At 39.6% G+C, this 22,073-nt stretch overlaps 1 protein-coding gene across 5 annotated transcripts in view; it reads right to left on the bottom strand.

The window, feature by feature from the left end:
* PLEKHA8 (pleckstrin homology domain containing A8) overlaps nt 1–22,073 on the bottom strand; it is a 92,165-nt gene that overhangs the window by 46,451 nt on the left and 23,641 nt on the right. For 4 of the 5 annotated variants that reach the window (XM_068549229.1, XM_068549230.1, XM_068549231.1 and 1 more), the window contains exon 1: nt 21,660–22,070. The exons of the other annotated variant lie outside the window; for it this stretch is intronic. In XM_068549229.1, the coding sequence (XP_068405330.1) occupies nt 21,660–21,699 (40 nt within the window). In that variant the 5' untranslated portion in view covers nt 21,700–22,070. Of the gene's footprint in view, nt 1–21,659; nt 22,071–22,073 lie in introns of those variants that run through there. 5 annotated transcript variants of the gene reach the window in all.

Below are 22,073 nucleotides of genomic sequence, written 5' to 3'. Positions count from 1 at the left end.
TATTTATTTTAAAATTTATGCATAGTGAAATTTCTTCTTTGGTTAACAGTTCTGTGTTTTGATAAATTCATAGTTCTCTAACTACCATAATAATCAAGATACAGAAAAACTCCATTATCCTCCCCTTAAAATTCCTTTGTGCTATCCCTTTGTAGCCAAGCCCTCCCCCCACACTTTACCCCTGCCCGACCACTGTTATGTTTTCAATTTAAGTTGAAAATATTTTCTAATTTTCTTGGAGACTTCTTCTTTGACCCACAGGTTACTTAGAAGTGTACTGTTTAATTTCCTAATGTTTGGGGATTTCCTACATCTTTCTCTTATTGATTTCTAGTTTACTTTTTGTTAAGACACAGAACATTCTTTTAAATTTGGTAAGGTTTCTACTATGCCCGGAATATGGTCAGTTTTAGTGAATATTCCATGTGCATTTGAAAAAATGCAGTATTCTGCTGTTGTGAGACTCTTCTATATTGTCAATTAGGTCAAGTTGGTTGACAGTGTTCTGATCTTCTATATCTTTGTGTGACTTACTGTCTACTTGTTCTATGGATTACTCAAAGAAGAATGCTGAAGTTTCCAAGTTTAATTGTGGATCTATTTCTGCTTTCAGTTCTATCAGTTTTTGCTTCATATATTTTGACAATATGCTTTTAGTTGGATACACATTTAGGATTCCTGTCTTTTTGATGAATTGATCCTTTTATAATTATGCAATGTCTTCTTTATCCCTTGCAATTTTCCCTGTTCTGAGGTCTACTTTGTCTATGTTAATATTGTCAATTCAACTTTCTTTTGATTAGTGTTTGCATGGTATACCTTTTCCTATTTTTTAAAAACTTTTTAAGAAGACTTACAATTTTTAGAGCAATTACAGGTTTAAAACAAAATTGAGAGGGAGGCAGAAATTCCCAACATGTCCCCTGCCTCCACATGTGCATAGTCTTCCCCATTATCAACATCACTCACTAGAACGGTACATTTTTTTACCATTTACATTGGCACACCATAATTTACCTTAGTCCATAGTTTACCTTAGTGTTCATTCTTGGTGTTGTACATTCTATGGATGTGGAAAAATGTATGATAATATATACCCATCTTATTCATCTCCCACAACAATCACCCCCCTCCCTCTGGCAACCATTTATCTTTTTACTGTCTCCATAGTTTTGCCTTTTCCAGAATGTCACGTAATTGGAATCATTCAGTATGTAGCCTTTTCAGATTGACTTCTTTCACTTAGTAATATTTAAGGTACATCCAGGTCTTTTCATGGCTCAATAGCTCATGTCTTTTAAGCGTTTAATAATATTCCATTTTCTGGATGTACCACAGTTTGTTTATACATTCACCTACTAAAAGATATCTTGCTTGCTTCCAAGTTTTAGTAACTATGAATAAAGCTGCTATAAAGATCCCTGTGCAGGTTTTTGTGTGAACATAAGTTTTTGTGTAGACCTAAGTTTTTGATTCCTTTGGATAAATACCAAGGAGTGCTTTCACTGAATCATATGGTAGGAGTATGTTTAGTTTTGTAAGAAACCACCAAACTGTTCTAAAGTGGCTAACACCACTTTGCATTCCCATCAGCAATGTTTGAGAGTTCCTGTTGCTTCACATCCTTGTCAGCATTTGGTGTTGTCAGTGTTCTGGATTTTGTCCATTCTAACAGGTGTGTAGTGGTATCTCATCGTTGCTTTAATTTGCATTTCCTTGATGACATATGATGTGGAGCTACTTTTCCTATGCTTATTTGCCATCTGTATATCTTTTTGGTGAGGTGTCTGTTAGGGTGTTTCACCCATTTTTAGATTGGGTTCTTTGTTATCTTATTGTTGAGTTTTAAGAGTTTTTTGTGTATTTTGGGTAACAGTCCTTTTATCCAATGTCTTTTACAAATACTTTCTCTTAGTCTGTGATTTGTCTTCTAATTCTCTTGATATTGTCTTTAACAGAGCAAAAGTTTTTAACTTTAATGAAGTCCACCTTATCAATTATTTATTTCATGGATTGTGTCTTTGGGATTTTATCTAAAAAGGCATCAAAATACCCAAGGTCATCTAGGTTTTCTCCAACACTATCTTCTAAGAGTTTCATAGTTTTGCATTTTACAATTAGATCTGTGATCCATTTTGAATTAATTTTGATGAAGGGTGTAAGGTCTGTGTCTAGATTCATTTTTTTTCATATAAAAGTCCAGTTGTTCCAGTACCATTTGTTGAAGACACTATCTTTGCTCCATTGTACTGCCTTTGCTCCTTTGTCAAAGATCAGTTGATTGTATTTATGTGGGTGTACTTCAGGGCTTTCTATTTTGTTACACGGATCTATTTGTGTATTATTTCACCAGTACCACACAATACTGACTACTGTAGCTTTATAGTAAGTCTTGAAGTCAGGTAGCGTCAGTCTTTCAACCTTGTTCTTCTCCTTCAATACTGTGTTGGCTATTCTGGGTCTTTTACCCGCCCCCACCCCTCCAAATAAACTTTAGAATCAGTTTGTTGGCATCCATAAAATAACTTTCTGGGATTTTTCACTGGGATTGCATTGAATTTATAGATCAAGTTGGGAAGAACTGAAATCTTGACAACACTGAGTCTTTCTATTCATGAACATGGAATATCTCTCCATTTATTTAAAGCTTCTTTGATTTCATTCACCAGTTTCGTAGTTTTCCTCATATAGATCTTGCCTATATTTTGTTAGATTTATACCTAAGTCTTTTATTTTTAGGGGTGTTAATGTAAAGATACTGTGTTTTGAATTTCAAATTCCGCTTGTTCATTGTTAGTATACAGGAAAGCAACTGACTTTTGCACATTAACCTTGTACCCTGCAACCTTGCTATAATCACTTATTAGTACCAGTTTTTTGGTCAGTTCTTTCAGATTTTCTACATAGGCGATCATATCATTGGTGAACAAAGACAGTTTCATGTCTTCCTTCAGAATCTGTATACTTTTTTGTTTGTTTGTTTGGTCACTCCGTGCGGCATGCAGGATCTTAGTTCCCTGACCAGGGATCTAACCTGTGCCCCCTGCATTGGGAGTGTGGAGTCTTAACCACTGGACCGCCAGGGAAGTCCTCTGAATCTGTATAGTTTTAATTTCCTTTTCTTGCCTTACTGTATTAGAAAGGACTTCCAGTATGAGGTTAAAAAGGAGTGATGAGGGGGACATGCTTGCTTTGTACCTGATCTTAGTGGCAAAGTTTCTAGGTTCTCACCATTAAGTATGATGTCAGCTGTAGGTTTTTTGTAGCTAGTCTTTATCAAGTTGAGAAAGTTCTCCTCTATCCCTATTTTACTGAGTTTTTATCATGAGTGGGTGATTTGCCAAATGCCTTTTCTGCATCTATTGATACGATTGTGTGGTTTTTCTTTTTTAGTCTGTTGATGTGATAGATTAATTGATTTTTAAATGTCGAACCAGCCTTGCATATCCTGGATCAATTCTAATTGGTCATGGTGTACAATTCTTTTTATATTTTTTGGACTCAATTTGCTAATATTTTGCTGAGAATTTTTACATCTGTTAATATATACTTTTACTTTCAATCTTTCTTGATCTCTAAAATAGGCTTCTCATAGACAGCATATAGTTCGGTCTTCTTTTTTTTCCCTGACAATCTGTATCTTTTACTTCATCTGTTTAGACCACTTACACTTAATAGATATAGACCTAGATATCAATATGGTTGGAATTAGGGACAATATTTTATTATTTTTGATTGTTTCCTGTTTTTTTTGGGGGGGGAGGTGCAGGGTTAGTTTGTTCTTCCCTTTTCTGCCTTCTTTCAGATTGTATGAATCCATTTTAATTTATCTATTGGAGTTTTTGCTGTATCTCTTGGTATTTTTTCATTAGTTGCTCTAGGACTTATGAAATACATATCTAACTTTCAGCCTATTTAGTGTTGTTTTATCATTTCAAGTAAAACATACAAACCTAAAACCATATAAGTACTTTCAGCCTTCCCACTTAATTATAGTTATCATATATATTACATATACATACAATGAACACTATACCCCCAATGACAACGTTACAGTTTTTGCTTCCAATAGTCATACACATTTTAAAGAATTAAAAGGAGAAAAAGTCTATTTACCCAGATATTTATCATTTCTGTTGCTCTTCCTTTAATCCTGATGTTCTAACTTCCCCTGTTACCACTTCCCCTCAGCTTAAAGAACTGCCTGTAGCATTTCCTTATTACAATTTTCCTTCATCTAAGGATATTTTTATTTTGCCTTAACCCTTGAATACTATTTCATTGGATATAGAATGCTGTGTTGACAATTCCTTTCTTTCAGCACTTTAAAGATGTTGTTCCACTTTCTTCTAGCCTCTATGCTTTCTGAAAAGAAATCCCAGATATTGAAATTGTTGTTTCCCTATATGTATTGTGTCTTTCTACTCTTGCTGCTTTTAAGATTTTTTTCTTAGCTTTCAGCAGTTTCATTATGTTGTGTGTGGGTATGTCTTTCTTTGAGTTTATACTGCTTGGAGTTTGCTGAGCTTCTTGAATCTGTAAATTTGTAGCTTTTACCTAATTGGGGAAATTTTCAGTTATTATTTTTTCAAACCCCTTTTCTTCACCAATTTCTTTCTCCTTTCCCTTTCTCCCTTCTCCAGTGCCAGAATGTTAGACCTTTTGTTATTGTCCCACAAGTCCCTGAGATTTTATTCATTTTTTTCCCAATCTTTTTTCTCTCTGTTCTTCAGACTAGATACTTTCTATTGATTTATTCAAGTTCACTGATTCTTTCCTGTGTCATCTGCATTCTACTAAGCCCATCTACTGAATGATTTAAAAAAATTTTCAGATATTGTATTTTTTAGTTCAAAAATGTCCTTTTAGTCCTATTTTTTCATAAATTAATTTATTTTATTATTTTATTTTATTTTTTTTGGATGCATTGGTCTTCATTGCTGTGCGTGGGCTTTTCTCTGGTTGTGGCGAGCAGGCTTCTCATTGCTGTGGTTTCTCCTGTTGCAGAGCACGGGCTCTAGGCACGCGGGCTTCCGTAGTTGTGGCACGTGGGCTCAGCAGTTGTGGGTCGCGGGCTCTAGAGCGCAGGCTCAGTAGTTGTGGCGCACAGGCTTAGCTGCTCCGCGGCATGTGGGATCCTCCCGGACCAGGGCTCGAACCCATGTCCCCTGCATTGGCAGGCAGATTCTCAACCACTGTGCCACCAGGGAACCCACCTTTTAGTCCTTTTTAATAGTTCATATTTCTCTGCCAAAATCTCTGCCTTTCTGTTTGTTTCAAGAGTGTTGATCTTTATCATGTTGATCGTTCAAGTTTTGTCTTCCCTCCCCAGTCTGCCTGTTGTTATACTTTTCAGAGTCCTCAAGTACTTGCTTTTAGTACTTTGTTCTGAGCTTTTAATTGTAATCAGTGGGAGAGAGGCTACAGTGGGCTTACTCTATGTTGGCCCAAAAACAACACTCAAATAGAACAAGTAGTGGGATGCCCACTTAGTGAAACGTCAGCCTCATGTTAGGGTACATCATTCTGCCTATAAACCCATCATAGCTTTTTCAGAACTTTTGCTGATTAGGTGTTATGAGAAACCAGAAGTTTACAATCTTACTGTTAAACAGAAAAAGAAAACACAGATAAAAATAAAACATTTACACACTGTAAATTTTAAAAAATCCATAATGAAATGAGGCCATGTAGAAATGCAGAAAAACATGAGAAGGAGCTATTTAAATCCATTACATGGGACTTCCCTGGCAGTTCAGTAGTTAAGACTCCACACTTCCACTGCAGTGGGCACGGGTCTGATCCATGGTCGGGGAACTAAGATCCCTCATGCCATGCAGTGTGGCCAAAAGATAAAAAATTTTAAAAAATCCATTACAGAAACTTAGGCCAAAAGTAAAGAAAAAAGTGAAGGAAAGGTGCTTTTTCATCAGCCATAAGAAGAAACAACTAGTGAATATAATTAAGCAGGTATAGAACAAGAGAAGCAAAAGGGTTGAATAAGTCCCTAACTTCTTTTGGCTTTAGTTTCCTTTTCTACAGAATTAAAGCATGAGTTTAATAGTCTCTAGTAGTCTCCTTCAGCTTTCAAAACCTGTAAACCTCTATCTTAATACAGAGTAACAGGAAACAATTCTTTCTTATAATCAGGAGAAAATAACTAATGCCAAGCAAACAAAGGAAGATTAAATTTCTTGATAGGATTGACAATATTTCTCAAGTGGTGAGTCAAGACTTAATTTATTCACCACAAATTATGGTTGCTGTGTTCATAATCCATATAATTAAATGATGATTATAACTCACATATTATGAATGTTATATCTATATGTTAAAGGTGAAAAAAATCTACCATTTTAAAATTGAAACAAAGCTCAGTTATTGACCTTTGATCTCCATGGCCTTGGTGCTGTCCACTGTCCAGCCCTGGGTGTTCAGCTATACTCTACCTCATCAGAGCCCTCCATCATGACTAAGCTTCCCTCGGGGAGCTCCAGACAGGACAGCAGATAACAAAGTTTTGGGTTTCTCTGTCAGGTCAGTCAGGAAGAGTTTTGCTACAGCTGGGGAGGAAAGAAGAAGAGGCACCCCTAATAGTAACAGATAATAACCAAGCATTAGCTAAATTATAGGCTCCTTAATTTACCATTAATTAGTTCAAAAAGCATTTTTTTGAGCACTTATAATTTTCCAGGCATGAAGATTTAGAAAAAAGAAAATCCCAGCCCTCAAAGAGTGACAGTCTTCTGGAGAGTCAGGCATGCAGATGGTGAGGAGACTATAACTGCAATATATGATACCAAATTCTCTTTAAAATCTTCAGTTAGTCACCTCTTCTGTGTGAGCTTTGGGCTACCAAACTAGATATTTGTTTTATTTATTTGTTCTAGGCAATGCCCTCTAATATGTCCCACCATCACTTTACTCAAAAAAATAGAGTCAGGAAACTTTGCTTCAAGTTCAGACTCATAACATCCAGATGTGCCATCTTTTTTTAACATCTTTATTTGAGAATAATTGCTTAACAGTGGTGTGTTAGTTTCTGCTTTATAACAAAGTGAATCAGTTATACATATACATATATCCCCACATCTCTTCCCTCTTGTGTCCCACTCCTTCCCACCCTCCCTATCTCACCCCTCTAGGTGGTCACAAAGCACTGAGTTGATCTCCCTGTGCTGTGCGGCTGCTTCCCACTAGCTATCTATTTTACATTTGGTAGTGTATATATGTCCATGCCACTCTCTCACTTTGTCCCAGCTTACTGTTCCCCCTCCCCATGTCCTCAAGTCCATTCTCTAGTAGGTCTGCATCTTTATTCCCGTCTTGCCCTTAGGTTCTTCATGACCTTTTTTTTTTTTTTTAGATTCCATATATATGTGTTAGCATACGGTATTTGTTTTTCTCTTTCTGACTTACTTCACTCTGTATGACAGACTCTAGGTCCATTCACCTCACTACAAATAACTCAATTTCATTTCCTTTTATGGCTCAGTAATATTGCATTGTATATATGTGCCACATCTTCTTTATCCATTCATCCGATGATGGACACTTAGGTTGCTTCCATGTCCTGGCTATTGTAAATAGAGCTGCAATGAACATTGTGGGACATGACTCTTTTTGAATTATGGTTTTCTCAGGGTCGTATGGTAGTTTTCTCAGGGTCGTATGCTGGGTCGTATGGTAGTTCTATTTTTAGTTTCTTAAGGAACCTCCATACTGTTCTCCATAGTGGCTGTATCAATTTACATTCCCACCAACAGTGCAAGAGGTTTCCCTTTTCTCCACACCCTCTCCAGCATTTATTGTTTGTAGATTTTTTGATTATGGCCATTCTGACTGGTGTGAGATGATACCTCAGTGTAGTTTTGATTTGCATTTCTCTAATGATTAATGATGTTGAGCATCCTTTCAGGTGTTTGTTGGCAATCTGTATATCTTCTTTGGAGAAATGTCTATTTAGGTCTTCTGCCCATTTTTGGATTAGGTTGTGTTTTTGATACTGAGCTGCATGAGCTGCTTGTAAATTTTGGATATTAATCCTTTGTCAGTTGCCTCATTTGCAAATATTTTCTCCCATTCTGAGGGTTGTCTTTTCGTCTTGTTTATGGTTTCCTTTGCTGTGCAAAACCTTTTAAGTTTTTAGGCCCAATTTGTTTATTTTTGTTTTTATTTCCCTTTCTCTAGGAGGTGGGTCAAAAAGGATCTTGCTGTGATTTATGTCATAGAGTGTTCTGCCTATGTTTTCCTCTAAGAGTTTGATAGTGTCTGGCCTTACATTTAGGTCTTTAATCCACTTTGAGTTTATTTTTGTGTATGGTGTTAGGGAGTGTTCTAATTTCATTCTTTTACATGTAGCTGTCCAGTTTTCCCAGCACCACTCATTGAAGAGGCTGTCTTTTCTCCATTGTATATTCTTGCCTCCTTTATCAAAGATAAGGTGACTATATGTGTGTGGGTTTATCTCTGGGCTTTCTATCCTGTTCCATTGATCTATATTTCTGTTTTTGTGCCAGTACCATACTCTCCTGATTACTGTAGCTTTCTACTATAGTCTGAAGTCAGGGAGCCTGATTCCTCCAGCTCCGTTTTTCTTTCTCAAGATTGCTTTGGCTATTCGGGGTCTTTTGTGTTTCCATACAAATTGTGAAATTTTTTGTTCTAGTTCTGTGAAAAATGCTATTGGTAGTTTGATAGGGATTGCATTGAATCTGTAGATTGCTTTGGGTAGTATATTCATTTTCACAATGTTGATTCTTCCAATCCAAGAACATGGTGTATCTCTCCATCTATTTGTATCATCTTTAATTTCTTTCATCAGTGTCTTATAATTTTCTGCATACAGGTCTTTTGTCTCCTTAGGTAGGTTTATTCCTAGGTATTTTATTCCTTTTTGTTGCAATGGTAAATGGGAGTGTTTTCTTAATTTCACTTTCAGATTTTTCACATTAGTGTATAGGAATGCAAGAGATTTCTGTGCATTAATTTTGTATCCTGCTACTTTACCAAATTCATTGATTAGCTCTAGAAGTTTTCTGGTAGCATCTTTAGGATTCTCTACGTATAGTACCATGTCATCTGCAAACAGTGACAGCTTTACTTCTTTTCCGATTTGGATTCCTTTTATTTCTTTTTCTTCTCTGATTGCTGTGGCTAAAACTTCCACAACTATGTTGAATAATAGTGGTGAGAGTGGGCAACCTTGTCTTCTTCCTGATCTTAGTGGAAGTGGTTTCAGTTTTTCACCATTGAGGACGATGTTGGCTGTGGGTTTGTCATATATGGCCTTTATTATGTTGAGGTAAGTTCCCTTTATGCCTACTTTCTGGAAGGTTTTTATCATAAACGGGTGTTGAATTTTGTCGAAGGCTTTCTCTGCATCTATTGAGATTATCATGTGGTTTTTCTCCTTCAATTTGTTAATACGGTGTATCACATTGATTGATTTGCGTATATTGAAGAATCCTTGCATTCCTGGGATAAACCCCACTTGATCGTGGTGTATGATCCTTTTAATGTGCTGTTGGATTCTGTTTGCTAATATTTTGTTGAGGATTTTTGCATCTATGTTCATCAGTGATATTGGCCTGTAGTTTTCTTTCTTTGTGACATCTCTGTTTGGTTTTGGTATCAGGGTGATGGTGGCCTCGTAGAATGAGTTTGGGAGTGTTCCTCCCTCTGCTATATTTTGGAAGAGTTTGAGAATGATAAGTGTTAGCTCTTCTCTAAATGTATGATAGAATTCGCCTGTGAAGCCATCTCGTCCTGCCCGGGCTTTTTTTGTTGGAAGATTTTTAATCACAGTTTCAATTTCAGTGCTTGTGATTGGTCTGTTTGTATTTTCTATTTCTTCCTGGTTCAGTCTCGGAAGGTTGTGCATTTCTAAGAATTTGTCCATTTCTTCCAGGTTGTCCATTTTATTGGCATATAGTTGCTTGTAGTAATGTCTCATGATCCTTTCTATTTCTGCAGTGTCAGTTATTACTTCTCCTTTTTCATTTCTAATTCTATTGATTTGAGTCTTCTCCCTCTTTTTCTTGATGAGTCTGGCTAATGGTTTATCAATTTTGTTTATCTTCTCAAAGAACCAGCTTTTAGTTTTATTGATCTTTGATATCGTTTCCTTCATCTCTTTTTCATTTATTTCTGATCGATCTTTATGATTTCTTTCCTTCTGCTAAGTTCGGGGTTTTTTTGTTCTTCTTTCTCTAGTTGCTTTAGGTGTAAGGTTAGCTTGTTTATTTGAGATGTTTCTTGTTTCTTAAGGTAGGATTGTATTGCTATAAACTTCCCTCTTAGAACTGCTTTTGCTGTATCCCATAGGTTTTGGCTCATCGTGTTTTCATTGTCATTTGTTTCTAGGTATTTTTTGATTTCTTCTTTGATTTCTTCAGTGATTTCTTCGTTATTAAGTAGTGTATTGTTTAGCCTCTATGTGTTTGTATGTTTTACAGATTTTTTCCTGTAATTCATATCTAGTCTCATAGCGTTGTGGTCAGAAAAGATACTTGATACGATTTCAATTTTCCTAAATTTACCAAGGCTTGATTTGTGACCCAAGATATGATCTATCCTGGAGAATGTTCCATGAGCACTTGAGAAGAAAGTGTATTCTGTTGTTTTTGGATGGAATGTTCTATAAATATCAATTAAGTCCGTCTTGTTTAATGTATCACTTAAAGCTTGTGTTTCCTTAATTTATTTTCATTTTGGATGATCTGTCCATTGGTGAAAGTGGGGTGTTAAAGTCCCCTACTATGATTGTGTTCCTGTCGATTTCCTCTTTTATGGCTGTTAGTATTTGCCTAATGTATTGAGGTGCTCCTATGTTGGGTGCATAAATATTACAATTCTTATATCTTCTTCTTGGATTGATACCTTGATCATTATGTAGTGTCCTTCTTTGTCTTTTGTAATAGTCTTTGTTTTAAAATCTATTTTGTCTGATATGAAAATTGCTACTCCAGCTTTCTTTTGATTTCCATTTGCATGGAATATCTTTTTCCATCCCCTCACTTTCAGTCTGTATGTGTCCCTAGGTCTGAAGTGGGTGTCTTGTAGACAACATATACACAGGTCTTGTTTTTGTATCCATTCAGCCAGTCTATGTCTTTTGGTTGGAGCATTTAATCCATTTACATTTAAGGTAATTATCAATATGCATGTTCCTATCACCATTTTCTTAATTCTTTTGGGTTTGTTATTGTAGGTCTTTTCTTTCTCTTGTGTTTCCTGCCTAGAGAAGTTCCTTTAGCGTTTGTTGTAAAGCTGGTCTGGTGGTGCTGAATTCTCTTAGTTTTTGCTTGTCTGTAAAGGTTTTAATTTCTCCGTCAAACCTGAAAGAGATCTTTGCTGGGTAGAGTAATCTTGGTTGTAGGTTTCTGTCTTTCATCACTTTAAATATGTCCTGCTCCTCCCTTCTGGCTTGCAGAGTTTCTGCTGAAAGATCAGCTGTTAACCTTATGGGGATTCCCTTGTATGTTATTTGTTGTTTTTCTCTTGCTGCTTTTAATATTTTTTCTTTGTATTTAATTTTTGATAGTTTGATTAATATGTGTCTTGGCTTGTTTCTCCTTGGATTTATCCTGTATGGGACTCTCTGTGCTTCCTGGACTTGATTAACTATTTCCTTTCCCATATTAGGGAAGTTTTCAACTATAATCTCTTCAAATATTTTCTCAGTCCCTTTCTTTTTCTCTTCTTCTTCTGGGACCCCTATAACTCAAATGTTGGTGTGTTTAATGTTGTCCCAGAGGTCTCTGAGACTGTCCTCAATTCTTTTCATTCTTTTTTCTTTATTCTGCTCTGCAGTAGTTATTTCCACTATTTTATCTTCCAGGTCACTTATCCGTTCTTCTGCCTCAGTTATTCTGCTATTGATCCCTTCTAGAGAATTTTTAATTTCATTTATTGTGTTGTTCATCATTGTTTGTTTGCTCTTTAGTTCTTCTAGGTCCTTGTTAAATGTTTCTTGTATTTTCTCCATTCTATTTCCAAGATTTTGGATCATCTTTACTCTCATTATTCTGAATTCTTTTTCAGGTATACTGCCTATTTCCTCTTCATTTGTTAGGTCTGGTGGGTTTTCACCTTGCTCCTTCATCTGCTGTGTATTTCTCTGTCTTCTCATTTTGCTTAAGTTACTGTGTTTGGGGTCTCCTTTTCGCAGGCTGCAGGTTCGTAGTTCCCGTTGTTTTTGGTGTCTGCCCCCAGTGAGTAAGGTTGGTTCAGTGTGTTGTGTAGGCTTCCTGCTGGAGGGGACCGGTGCCTGTGTTCTGGTGGATGAGGCTGCATCTTGTCTTTCTGGTGGGCAGGTCCACGTCTGGTGGTGTGTTTTGGGGTGTCTGACCTTATTATGATTTTAGGCAGCCTCTCTGCTAATGGGTGGGGCTGTGTTTCTGTCTTGCTAGTTGTTTGGCATAGGGTGTCCAGCACTGTAGCTTGCTGGTCGTTGAGTGGAGCTGGGTCTTGGCTTTGAGATGGAGTTCTCTGGGAGATTTTCGCCGTTTGATACTGCGTGGAGCTGGGAGGTCTCTGGTGAACCAATGTCCTGAACTTGGCTCTCCCACCTCAGAGGCACAGCCCTGATGCCTGGCTGGAACACCAAGAGCCTGTCATCCACATGGCTCAGAATAAAAGGGAGGAAAAAAGAAAGAATGAAAAAGATAAAATAAAATGAAACGAAATAAAAGAAAGTTATTACAATAAAAAATAATTATTAAAAAAAATTTTTTAAGTAATTAAAAAGAAAAGAAAGAAGAAAGCAACCAAACCAAAAAACAAATCCACCAACGATAACAAGCGCAAAAAACTATACTAAAAAAAAGAAAAAAAGAAAAAAAAAGGACAGAGAGAACCCTAGGACAAATGGTAAAAGCAAAGCTATACAGACAAAATCACACACAGAAGCATACACATACACACTCATAAAAAGTGAAAAATGGAAAAAATATATATATATCTTTGCTCCCAAAGTCCACCTCCTCAATTTGGGATGATTCGTTGTCTATTCAGATATTCCAGAGATGCAGGGTACATCAAGTTGATGGTGGAGATTTAATCCGCTGCTCCTGAGGCTGCTGGGAGAGATTTCCCTTTCTCTTCTTTGTTTGCACAGCTCCTGGGGTTCAGCTTTGGATTTGGTCCTGCCTCTGCGTGTAGGTTGCCTGAGGATGTCTGTTCTTTGCTCAGACAGCACGGGGTTAAAGTAGCAGCTTATGAGGGGGCTCTGGCTCACTCACGCTGGGGGGAGGGAGGGATACGGAGTGCAGGGCGAGCCTGCAGCGGCAGAGACCGGCGTGATGTCGCACCAGCCTGAGGCGCGCCGTGCATTCTCCCGGGGAAGTTGTCCCTGGATCACGGGACCCTGGCAGTGGCTGGCTGCACAGACTCCTGGGAGGGTAGGTATGGATAGTGGCCTGTGCTTGCACACAGGCTTCTTGGTGGCTGCAGCAGCAGCCTAGCATCTCATGCCCGTCTCTGGGGTCTGCACTGTTAGCCGTGCCTCGCGTCCGTCTCTGGAGCTCATTTAGGCAGTGCTCTGAATCCCCTCTCCTCGCACACCCTGAAACAATGGTCTCTTGCCTCTTAGGCAGTTTGAGACTGTTTCTCGGACTCCCTTCCAGCTAGCTGTGGCGCACTAGCCCCCTTCAGGCTGTGTTCACGCAGCCAACCCCAGTCCTCTCCCTGGGGTCTGACCTCCGAAGCCCGAGCCTCAGCTCCCAGCCCCCACCCGCCCCAGCAGCTTAGCAGACAAGCCTCTCAGGCGGGTGAGTGCTGGTCGCAGATGTGCCATCTTGAGCACATCATTTAAGTCCTTTGGGCATTATTTTCCAGTTTACAAACAGAGAGAGATGGACTAAACTTGAGTATCCAAGGTTTAATATGTCATCTTCCTTCAGACTACACTGTCTCTCTTAACAAACCCAGCATTCTCTTACCATCCTAGCTCCAAGCCGGAGGGTCATTTCTGCCCCATTCCTCCAGGTCAATCGCTAAATCCTACCCAATCACCCTCATTTCTACTTCCGGCTTCAAATGTTCCACCGTGCCCACACCAGGGCATGAAGTCGTGGAAAGGACACAGAGTCAGGCAGACCTGGCTCAAGACTTATTTGCAGTAGTGTTCTAAGTGAAGTATTTAGCATGTGACCTTGGTTTATTCATCTGTGAAATGGGGAACAATGCCTACCCTCTTGCCTTCCCACATCATCTTGCCCTTGTATTTCAACCTTCCCTCTTCCCTTATCATGTTTCAGACGGCTGAATCTTCCTGAAGTACTGTTTCTACCTGTCCTTTCCTCCTATTTAGAAACCCCTAGAGATTCCCTACAATACTAACTCGAAACTCTCAGGCTTGGCTTGGTTTAATAATCTAATCCCATCCTAACAACACCCCAGTATATCCTCCTGCTCTCAGAAAAGAACCCTCCTTTTTAGTCCTGCTGGTTTCTTCATTGAGGGTTCCTTCTGTTCCCTCACACATTACTCTTTCTGTCCAGGCCAATCCCACCCACCCTTTGGTCCCTCCTTTTCCATGAAGTCTTCCCTGACCACTCCTGAAAAAGGATTCTCTACATTTTTCTTGACAAAGGTATGCCTGTCTCCTCAAGTTTTACACCTTCCTCACTTTCTTACTTTCTTCTCTCTTAATCTTTGGTGTCTTATACTGGCCTCAGAAGTTGAAGGGCTGGACTCCATCCAAGTTGTAAATACTGCCCAGCAGAGGCAGAAAAGCAACAGGACATCTGTGGTGTCAACCTGGATTACCAAAGACTAACATTACAGCTGGTCAGGGGTGCCCCAAATTTGCCTTTAACATTCCAGTAAAGACACCAGAGGGTGATAGGTAACATCTAACTACAACTAGGGACCAGCTATATGCAACGTGGTCCCTCTAAGCCTTGTGAAGCCACAGTCTCAGAACAACCACATAAAAGCTTCAAGGTCAAAATCACAAATTTATCTGGAAGGGCATTTTTGTAGTTGAGAAAGATGTTCACTGGACTATGACCTCCTTGAGAATAAGGATCATGTCGTACTCAAAACAGTATTCCCAACAACCCACATAGGGTCTGGTAAGAAGTTGATAAGCAGTGTTTTTTTATCATTTATTCTCAGTAAATGAAAGATTGATTGAGTGGGGGCTATTAGACCATGTTAAAAGTAGGTTGCTGAAACAATTTCTCTGATATCTAAAAATCAAAACAGAGTCATCCTTGTCTTGGACTATATAGGAACTGAAGGACATGGAATAGATTCTCAAGCAAATGGTATTTTGCTTCCTCTGATGTGATAGGAATACTGAGAACGGTCAGCCCTCTCTCTGGCTAACTCTGTATTATCCATTTCTCCTTCTCTCCTGGTACTTTTATACCCTCCAAGGCCAACTTGAAAATGGATCTGGGGAGAAAAATGCTTAACCATCATGGTAATTTTTGGACTCACCTTCCCTATTGTCTCATTCATCTGTCTTGTATACAAAAATAGCTCCACTGCTGGTTTTTTTGGTCTGTCTCAAATCTATTCCTAACGGAATTTAACTAGCTTTTTTGCTCAATTCTAAATAAGATGAAAGTAATGGTAACAAGAAGTGGTGAGGATTAAACACTGAGAGTACAGTCCGAGAACAATGGTACCCAGGCTTCTTCCATCCACAGACCACTTCAATCACATAATACTCCATAGATCACTCCTAGTACCTTCAGTCACATCACACATCAGAATCAAGGGGAAGACGGGTATTGCTTTTGATGCAGTGGCAATGAGGCAATGGTTTCACATCTCTTATGTTCCTTAACAAATTATTAATAAATTTTTGCTGGGAGCAAAAGTACATAACAGTGGTACACAGAATTACATGATCTGTAACCACCATTAATCCACAAGGATGACTGTCATAGGACTGCAGAGTCAATTCCAAAATTCTGATGGTTTATTTGAATCTTTTCCTTTATAATTTATACCCCTCCAACTTCCAAAAGGACGATTTAAGGAATTCAGGATACATATACTCTCAGAAACCGTAAGGAGCCACAATTCACACACAGGCAATACAAACTGATTTTTTCCCTGGTATCATTAACCAGGAAAACCTAACCTGAAGTGAATTATGTACAAGGCACATTCATATATGCTATCCATTTCACCTTTATAACAAACCTAGTATGGCTATTATTCTTGTTGTCACAAAACTGAGGCTCAGGGAGATTAAGTAAGTGCTAAAACTACAAAAAAACTTTTAGAAAAAAAAATAGGACCTAGGGTTAGGCAAAGGTTTAAGATTTGACACTAAAAGCACAAAAAATAAGAGAAAAAGATTGATAAACTAGACGTCAAAATTTAAAACTTTTGTGCTGCAAATGATACCATAAGAAAGTGAAAGACAATCTACAGAACAGGAAAATATATTTGCAAATAATATATATGATATGGAACTTGTATCTAGAAGAGCCCTAACAATTCCATAATGAAAAAATAAATAACCCAATTAACAAATGGGCAAAGGATGTGAATAGACATTTCTCCAAAGAAGATGTACAAATGGCTAAATAAGCCCATGAAACGATGATCAACATCATTAGTCACTAGGGAAACATAAACCACACTGAGCTACCACTTCACACTCACGAGGATAGATATAATAAAAGAGACAGACAATAACAAATGTTGGTGAGGATGTGAAGAAACAGGAAACTTCTTTCATTACTAACAATAATGTAAAATGGTGTAGCCACCTTGGAAAAGTTTAGCAGTTCCCCAAACTGTTAAAGAGTTACCACATGACCCCACAATTCTACTCCTAGGTTTATATTCAAGAGAAATGAAAACACGTCCACACAAAAATGTGACACAAATGTTCACAGCACCATTACTCATAATAACCAAAAAAATGGAGCAACGCAAATGTTCATCAGTTGATGAACAGACAATCAAAATGATATAGCCATACAATAGAAAATTATTTGTTAATAAAAAGGAATGAAGTACTGATACATGCTACAACACTGATGAATCCAAAAAACATCACGCTAGGTAAAAGAAGCCAGTCACAAAAGACCACATAACGTACGATTCCATTATATGAAATGTCTGGAATAGGCAAATTTATACAGACAGATTAGTGGCTGCCAAGGGCAAGAGGGGGTGGGGGGAATGGTTGATAACGGGTATTTCTTTTTAGGATAATGCAAATGTTTTAAAATTGATTGTGGTGATGGTTATACACTGTAAATATATTAAAAACCATTGACTAGTATACTTTAAATGGGTGAAATTCATGAGAGGTTAACTCATATCTCAGTAAAGATGTTAAAAAAAAAAACACAACAAAAAAGGTTGCCTAGTGGTTGTGAGACCATGAGAATCTTGCTCTGAATCACTCACATTCCAGATGGCCTCTTGGCACTGTTTACACAGTACAAACATATATGGACAAGCATTACCTTCTTCCACCTGCGGGGGTAAGCAAAATTACAGCACCTCCTCAGACAACCATCTGGTGAGCATGATGCAAGCTTTTGTTATTTTTGGAATGCAGTGCTGCAATGTGCTTGTGTTTTAATGCACTGGAAGGGCCCAAGAAGCCTGCAACTGGCTAGAGCTCATGGCAGCAGCCCTCCTGTGTGCTGAGTGGGCAGGAAAGGGACCTAAAACTGAAAGCAGAAAGCTCAGAGCACAGCTCAGAAAATTTCCTTGTGACAAAACATATGCACAACACTAGACAAAGTCCTCCGTACTCCTGAATTCCTCCCCACCTCCCACCCCCAAATAAAGTCTGCTATTCTAGGTCGACATACTTTAAATATAGACACATTATGAATCAGCTAGAATTATATAACGATCAAGCAGGAAGGACCTTTACAAGTATTATGTAATGAATGGAACACAGATACTGGAGCCACTTACTAACTGTGTAACCTTGGGCTAGTTCCTTCCTCCACCTTTCTGTGCCTCAATGTCTTCATCTGGAAAATGGGAATAATAAAGGCGACTGCTTCCTAAAATTGCTGCAAAGATTAAATGAGTTAATCCATGTAAAATATTTAGAATAGTGCCTGGAACATTAGAAGTGTTAAGTTTTTTTGTTTTTGTTTTTTTTTTTTACTATTCTTACAATTATTAATGGGTAAATCTCATCACTTTTAGGGAGGAAGATACTAAAGCTCAGAATGATAAAGTGACTCTGCAGCTGGCAGTGACAGAGCCGCCACTAGACTTTAGGACTCTTTGACCCAACTAGTGTTCTACTATAGAGCATTAATGTATAACCAAGCAGGTATAATATCCCTTGACTAACTTTTAGGGCTTGAAAGATACAAATAACAAACTTACAGTGCCTAGTGTTATGTCTCATACAATGTAGGTGTTTGTGAAATGTTTAATCCATCCCCTTTCCATTCCGGGCTTAATCTTCTAATATGTGAAGAGAGGGCTGGACACTAAATCCCAGAATATCCAATGTTCTACTGCACAAAAGGCAGGATGGCTCAGAATGTTGAAGAAAATACACAGAAGCTCTTTTTCCTTTTTCCTTTTCCTCTGATGGAGCACAGGGTACCTGAGTTTGCCTAATATATTAGGGAAAAGAGACTTTTCTTCCTTTCTCTTTCTGTATTTTAGCAGTACACTCATGCAAGCAATTTAGATACTGCTATTCTCAGGGCTTGATGGATGTTTCCAACTTTCAGTAATTGATACCTAACAGTTTAACTCAAGAGGCAAGAGAAGCTCACAAAATAACTACAGTATTTGGCAAAATACAATAAATGTAGCCAAAATGAGCTTTTAAACAATCTCACCATTTCTCTCTTCCACACACACAAACACATGCACGTGCATGCACAATCACTCTGCAGTGTTTAAACCAGCCTATGGGGTCCTGCAATTTCAGGCCTGCCCTCCATCCCTGCAGTCTTGTTGGAGCCTGTTCTCAGCTCTCCAGCCATGTGGGTCTTCTTTCCTTTCCTTACACTTAGCAGTTTTTTTCCTGCTTTAGGGCCTTCACACTGACATTCCCTGAGCCTAAAAAGATTTTCCTTACAGCCTCCAACTGCACCTCTGCTATGGCCTCACCACCTACCCAGCTTCTGTTTATCCTTCAGGCTCTGCTTAAATCTTTTCCTCAGTGAAGCCTTCCCCAACAACCCAGACTAGCCTCTCCCATCCTCTCCCCTCAAATCACACACGCTTGGAACTTGCTTCCAACCATGTATCCAATGAATGTCTGTCTCCCCCATCAGACTGTAAGCTCAAGAAAGGCAGAAGCAGTGTTTGTCTTGTTTAACACTGCTTGCCCTGTACCTAGCACAGAGCCCAACACACCAGTAGCTGGTGAATGAAATTGACAACATCCACCAAGGATTCAAAGGATCAGCTGATAAACTGTTTCCCTAACCTCTCCACTCAAATTTGGACATAAGGCATCCCATATCAAGCTGTGGACATGACGGAAATAAACTACACAAACGGGTTAGGTACTCCCTTCGGAGAAAAATTCAAAATGAACAAAAACTTAGACTGATATTACATGTATTTTTAAATTACTATGTGCAAAACCATAAGAAAAAACTGTTACTTTTAAAAACCTGCTTCAGGAGAAGAAAATTAGTGATGTCTTCATCAAAGCTTGTCATTAACACTCACACTATGCTCTTTTGGGGAGACTAACTTGCATAGAAGGGTGGAAGAAACAAAAATGCATTTGCTCCTCCTAGGCTATTACCATTCCTTTCCAAAGTAAATGTATCTCCTAAGGAAAGAGAATGTGCTGAACCGTAATTCTAAGTATATCCAGTGTGATGGGCTTCTATGAACAGTTTGTCCACAATGAGGTGGCTTGTGGGCCATGGGAACAAGCAGCATGATGTAAGGACAGTCATCTCTGGCAATGGCTCCAGCGCCCCTTTTCTTTAGGGCTTCCACTATGGCATCACTCACAAAATTAACTTCTCTTACTTGGGGCAGAAAAAAGTAGACTCTTTTCCAACGGAACAGATGGTACAGGCACCACATGATAAAGATTCCAAAAGATCCTTCTAGAGAAATTTTGCTTTATGAAGGATACACAAAAACAGTCAGGGGGAAAAAAAGGTATTTCATGACCAGGAAGTAGGTACAGTACCAAGAGACTAAACCTTGTACATAAAGGAGGAGGAGAAGAAGAAGAAAGAAGAGGCAAAAAAAAAAAAAAAAAAAAAAAGGAGGGGGGAGATGGAACAAAAGAAGGAAGAGTGTTGAGGATGAAAGAAAACAAGTTGCAAGGTGTGTGTGATGGAAAGGGGGGAAGGACCAAGACCAGCGACTAAATTTCACTCAAGGGCATAAGATTATTCATCTTAGAGCTTAGACATACCTCAAAAGCAAATTACTTGATCAAGCACCCTCCCTTTAGGTTAGGAGAACGTTAGCCTCTGACATTCACCGGAGCCCAGCCATGAGGTATCCACATCTAATACAATCTCTTGACATCAAATGAAGGTCCTTGAAGCAAAGGGCAAGTCTTCTAAAACACCCCTCCTCACTCAGTTTCTACTAATGATCACAAGAAAAACAAACAGAACTCATTTGTAACCACACTATACATAGGGAAGAAATTCTGGGTATACCCACCAGGTGCACTTTTAGCTGTGCTCTATAACCTCATCAGTCACTATGCCAACTGCTCCTCCCAGACACAAATGTCCTTAAAACACCTCCAGAGAATCACACTACAACCTTAAAAAAAACTGTCCTATGGTCCCCTAGGATGGGAAAATACATCTCCGCCACTCTAAGAGATACTGGGAATATTTCTCATTTCAAATACATTGCTATTAAAATGTTAAGTGCCCACCTCATTTTCCATAATAAAAAGTTTAATTTCAAAACAGTGCCTAGCACAGTTTCCAGAACACAGAAGGCTTTTATTTATATACTCATTTATGAAAATGCTCGTCCTGAATCATATTCGCAGCTGAAAAATAGTTATGACCTTCTCAAAATATGAAGTACTTCCACAAATTGGAAAGGGGGTGGGGTACTATTTTTAAGCCATTCTGCTCAGCAGGGCAAGAAAAGAGTTGCTAATGCTTGCATTCTATTTTACGGTAATTTCTGAGTCTGTAAAACAAAAAGAAATGCTCAGTGAGAAAACCAAAAACCTTGTGCATACTTTGGAACTGAGACGGAACTCTGATACCTTGGTCTGCACTCGGATGACTCTGCAGGTGACAAAGGGAAAGTGCTTGCTCTGGGGACTTTGTTTGAAAAAGGACCTTTCACCTCTGGGATTCCAGGTTACTGCTGGCATTTATTTGAAACCTTCCGAGACCAGCTCCTTCGCCAGAATTCGAGACTCCCAGAGGACCCCACTGCGGGAATCAGCGCCTCCCTCCCGCTGCCACCGAGGGCATCGTGCCTTTCAAGTCACCCCACATCTCAGGATTTCTTAGCTTTCCTCGAAGTGAGGAAATCTACGTCCCTCACCCAGCCCCTACAGGGGGCTGTGTCTATACAGCACGGGAGACACAGAACTGCTGTGGGGAAACATTCCCGGTCCGCGCAGGCCTCTCTGGTCTCAGGAGGGACCGTGACCCCGACCCCCAGAAGGCGCGTGCCGACGCCACCCTCCCGCGGCTCAGACAAAGGACCAGAACCCGGGCACGCCTCCCACTCACCGCTCAGATAGTTGGTCCACTTGTACAGCACCCCCTCCATGGCGCCCGCGGCCACCTTGCCCTCGCCCGCCGGCCCCCTCACTGCCCCAGGCCCCAGGAGGCGAGGAGCACCGGCAGCAGGGCCATCGCCCGGCGCTGCCGAGCCGGCCACTCCCGGCGCCTAGGCCCGGTGCGGGGACACCCCGCGGGCCTCACATCCCGGGCCCGGGGGCGGGGTCACTGTGGCGGCCTCCGCACGTGAGGACGCAGCCGGCCGGTAGCCCGGCGCGGCGGGCCCGGCGCGCTGTCCTCAAGGAGGTAAAGGCACTGGGTGGGTCCGAGGGGCGGCTGAAGCCACCCAAGTGTCCCGAGTGAAGGAGCTGGTTGCTGGCGGCGCCACAGCGCGCTACCTGAGTCCTCGACCCACGGAGCTCG

Source organism: Eschrichtius robustus, chromosome 8, assembly GCF_028021215.1.
Source record: "Eschrichtius robustus isolate mEscRob2 chromosome 8, mEscRob2.pri, whole genome shotgun sequence".
In the NCBI taxonomy this organism is placed as follows: Eukaryota; Metazoa; Chordata; class Mammalia; order Artiodactyla; family Eschrichtiidae; genus Eschrichtius; species Eschrichtius robustus.
Note: the sequence above shows the minus strand (reverse complement) of the source record. Positions and strands in the feature narration are given on the sequence as shown.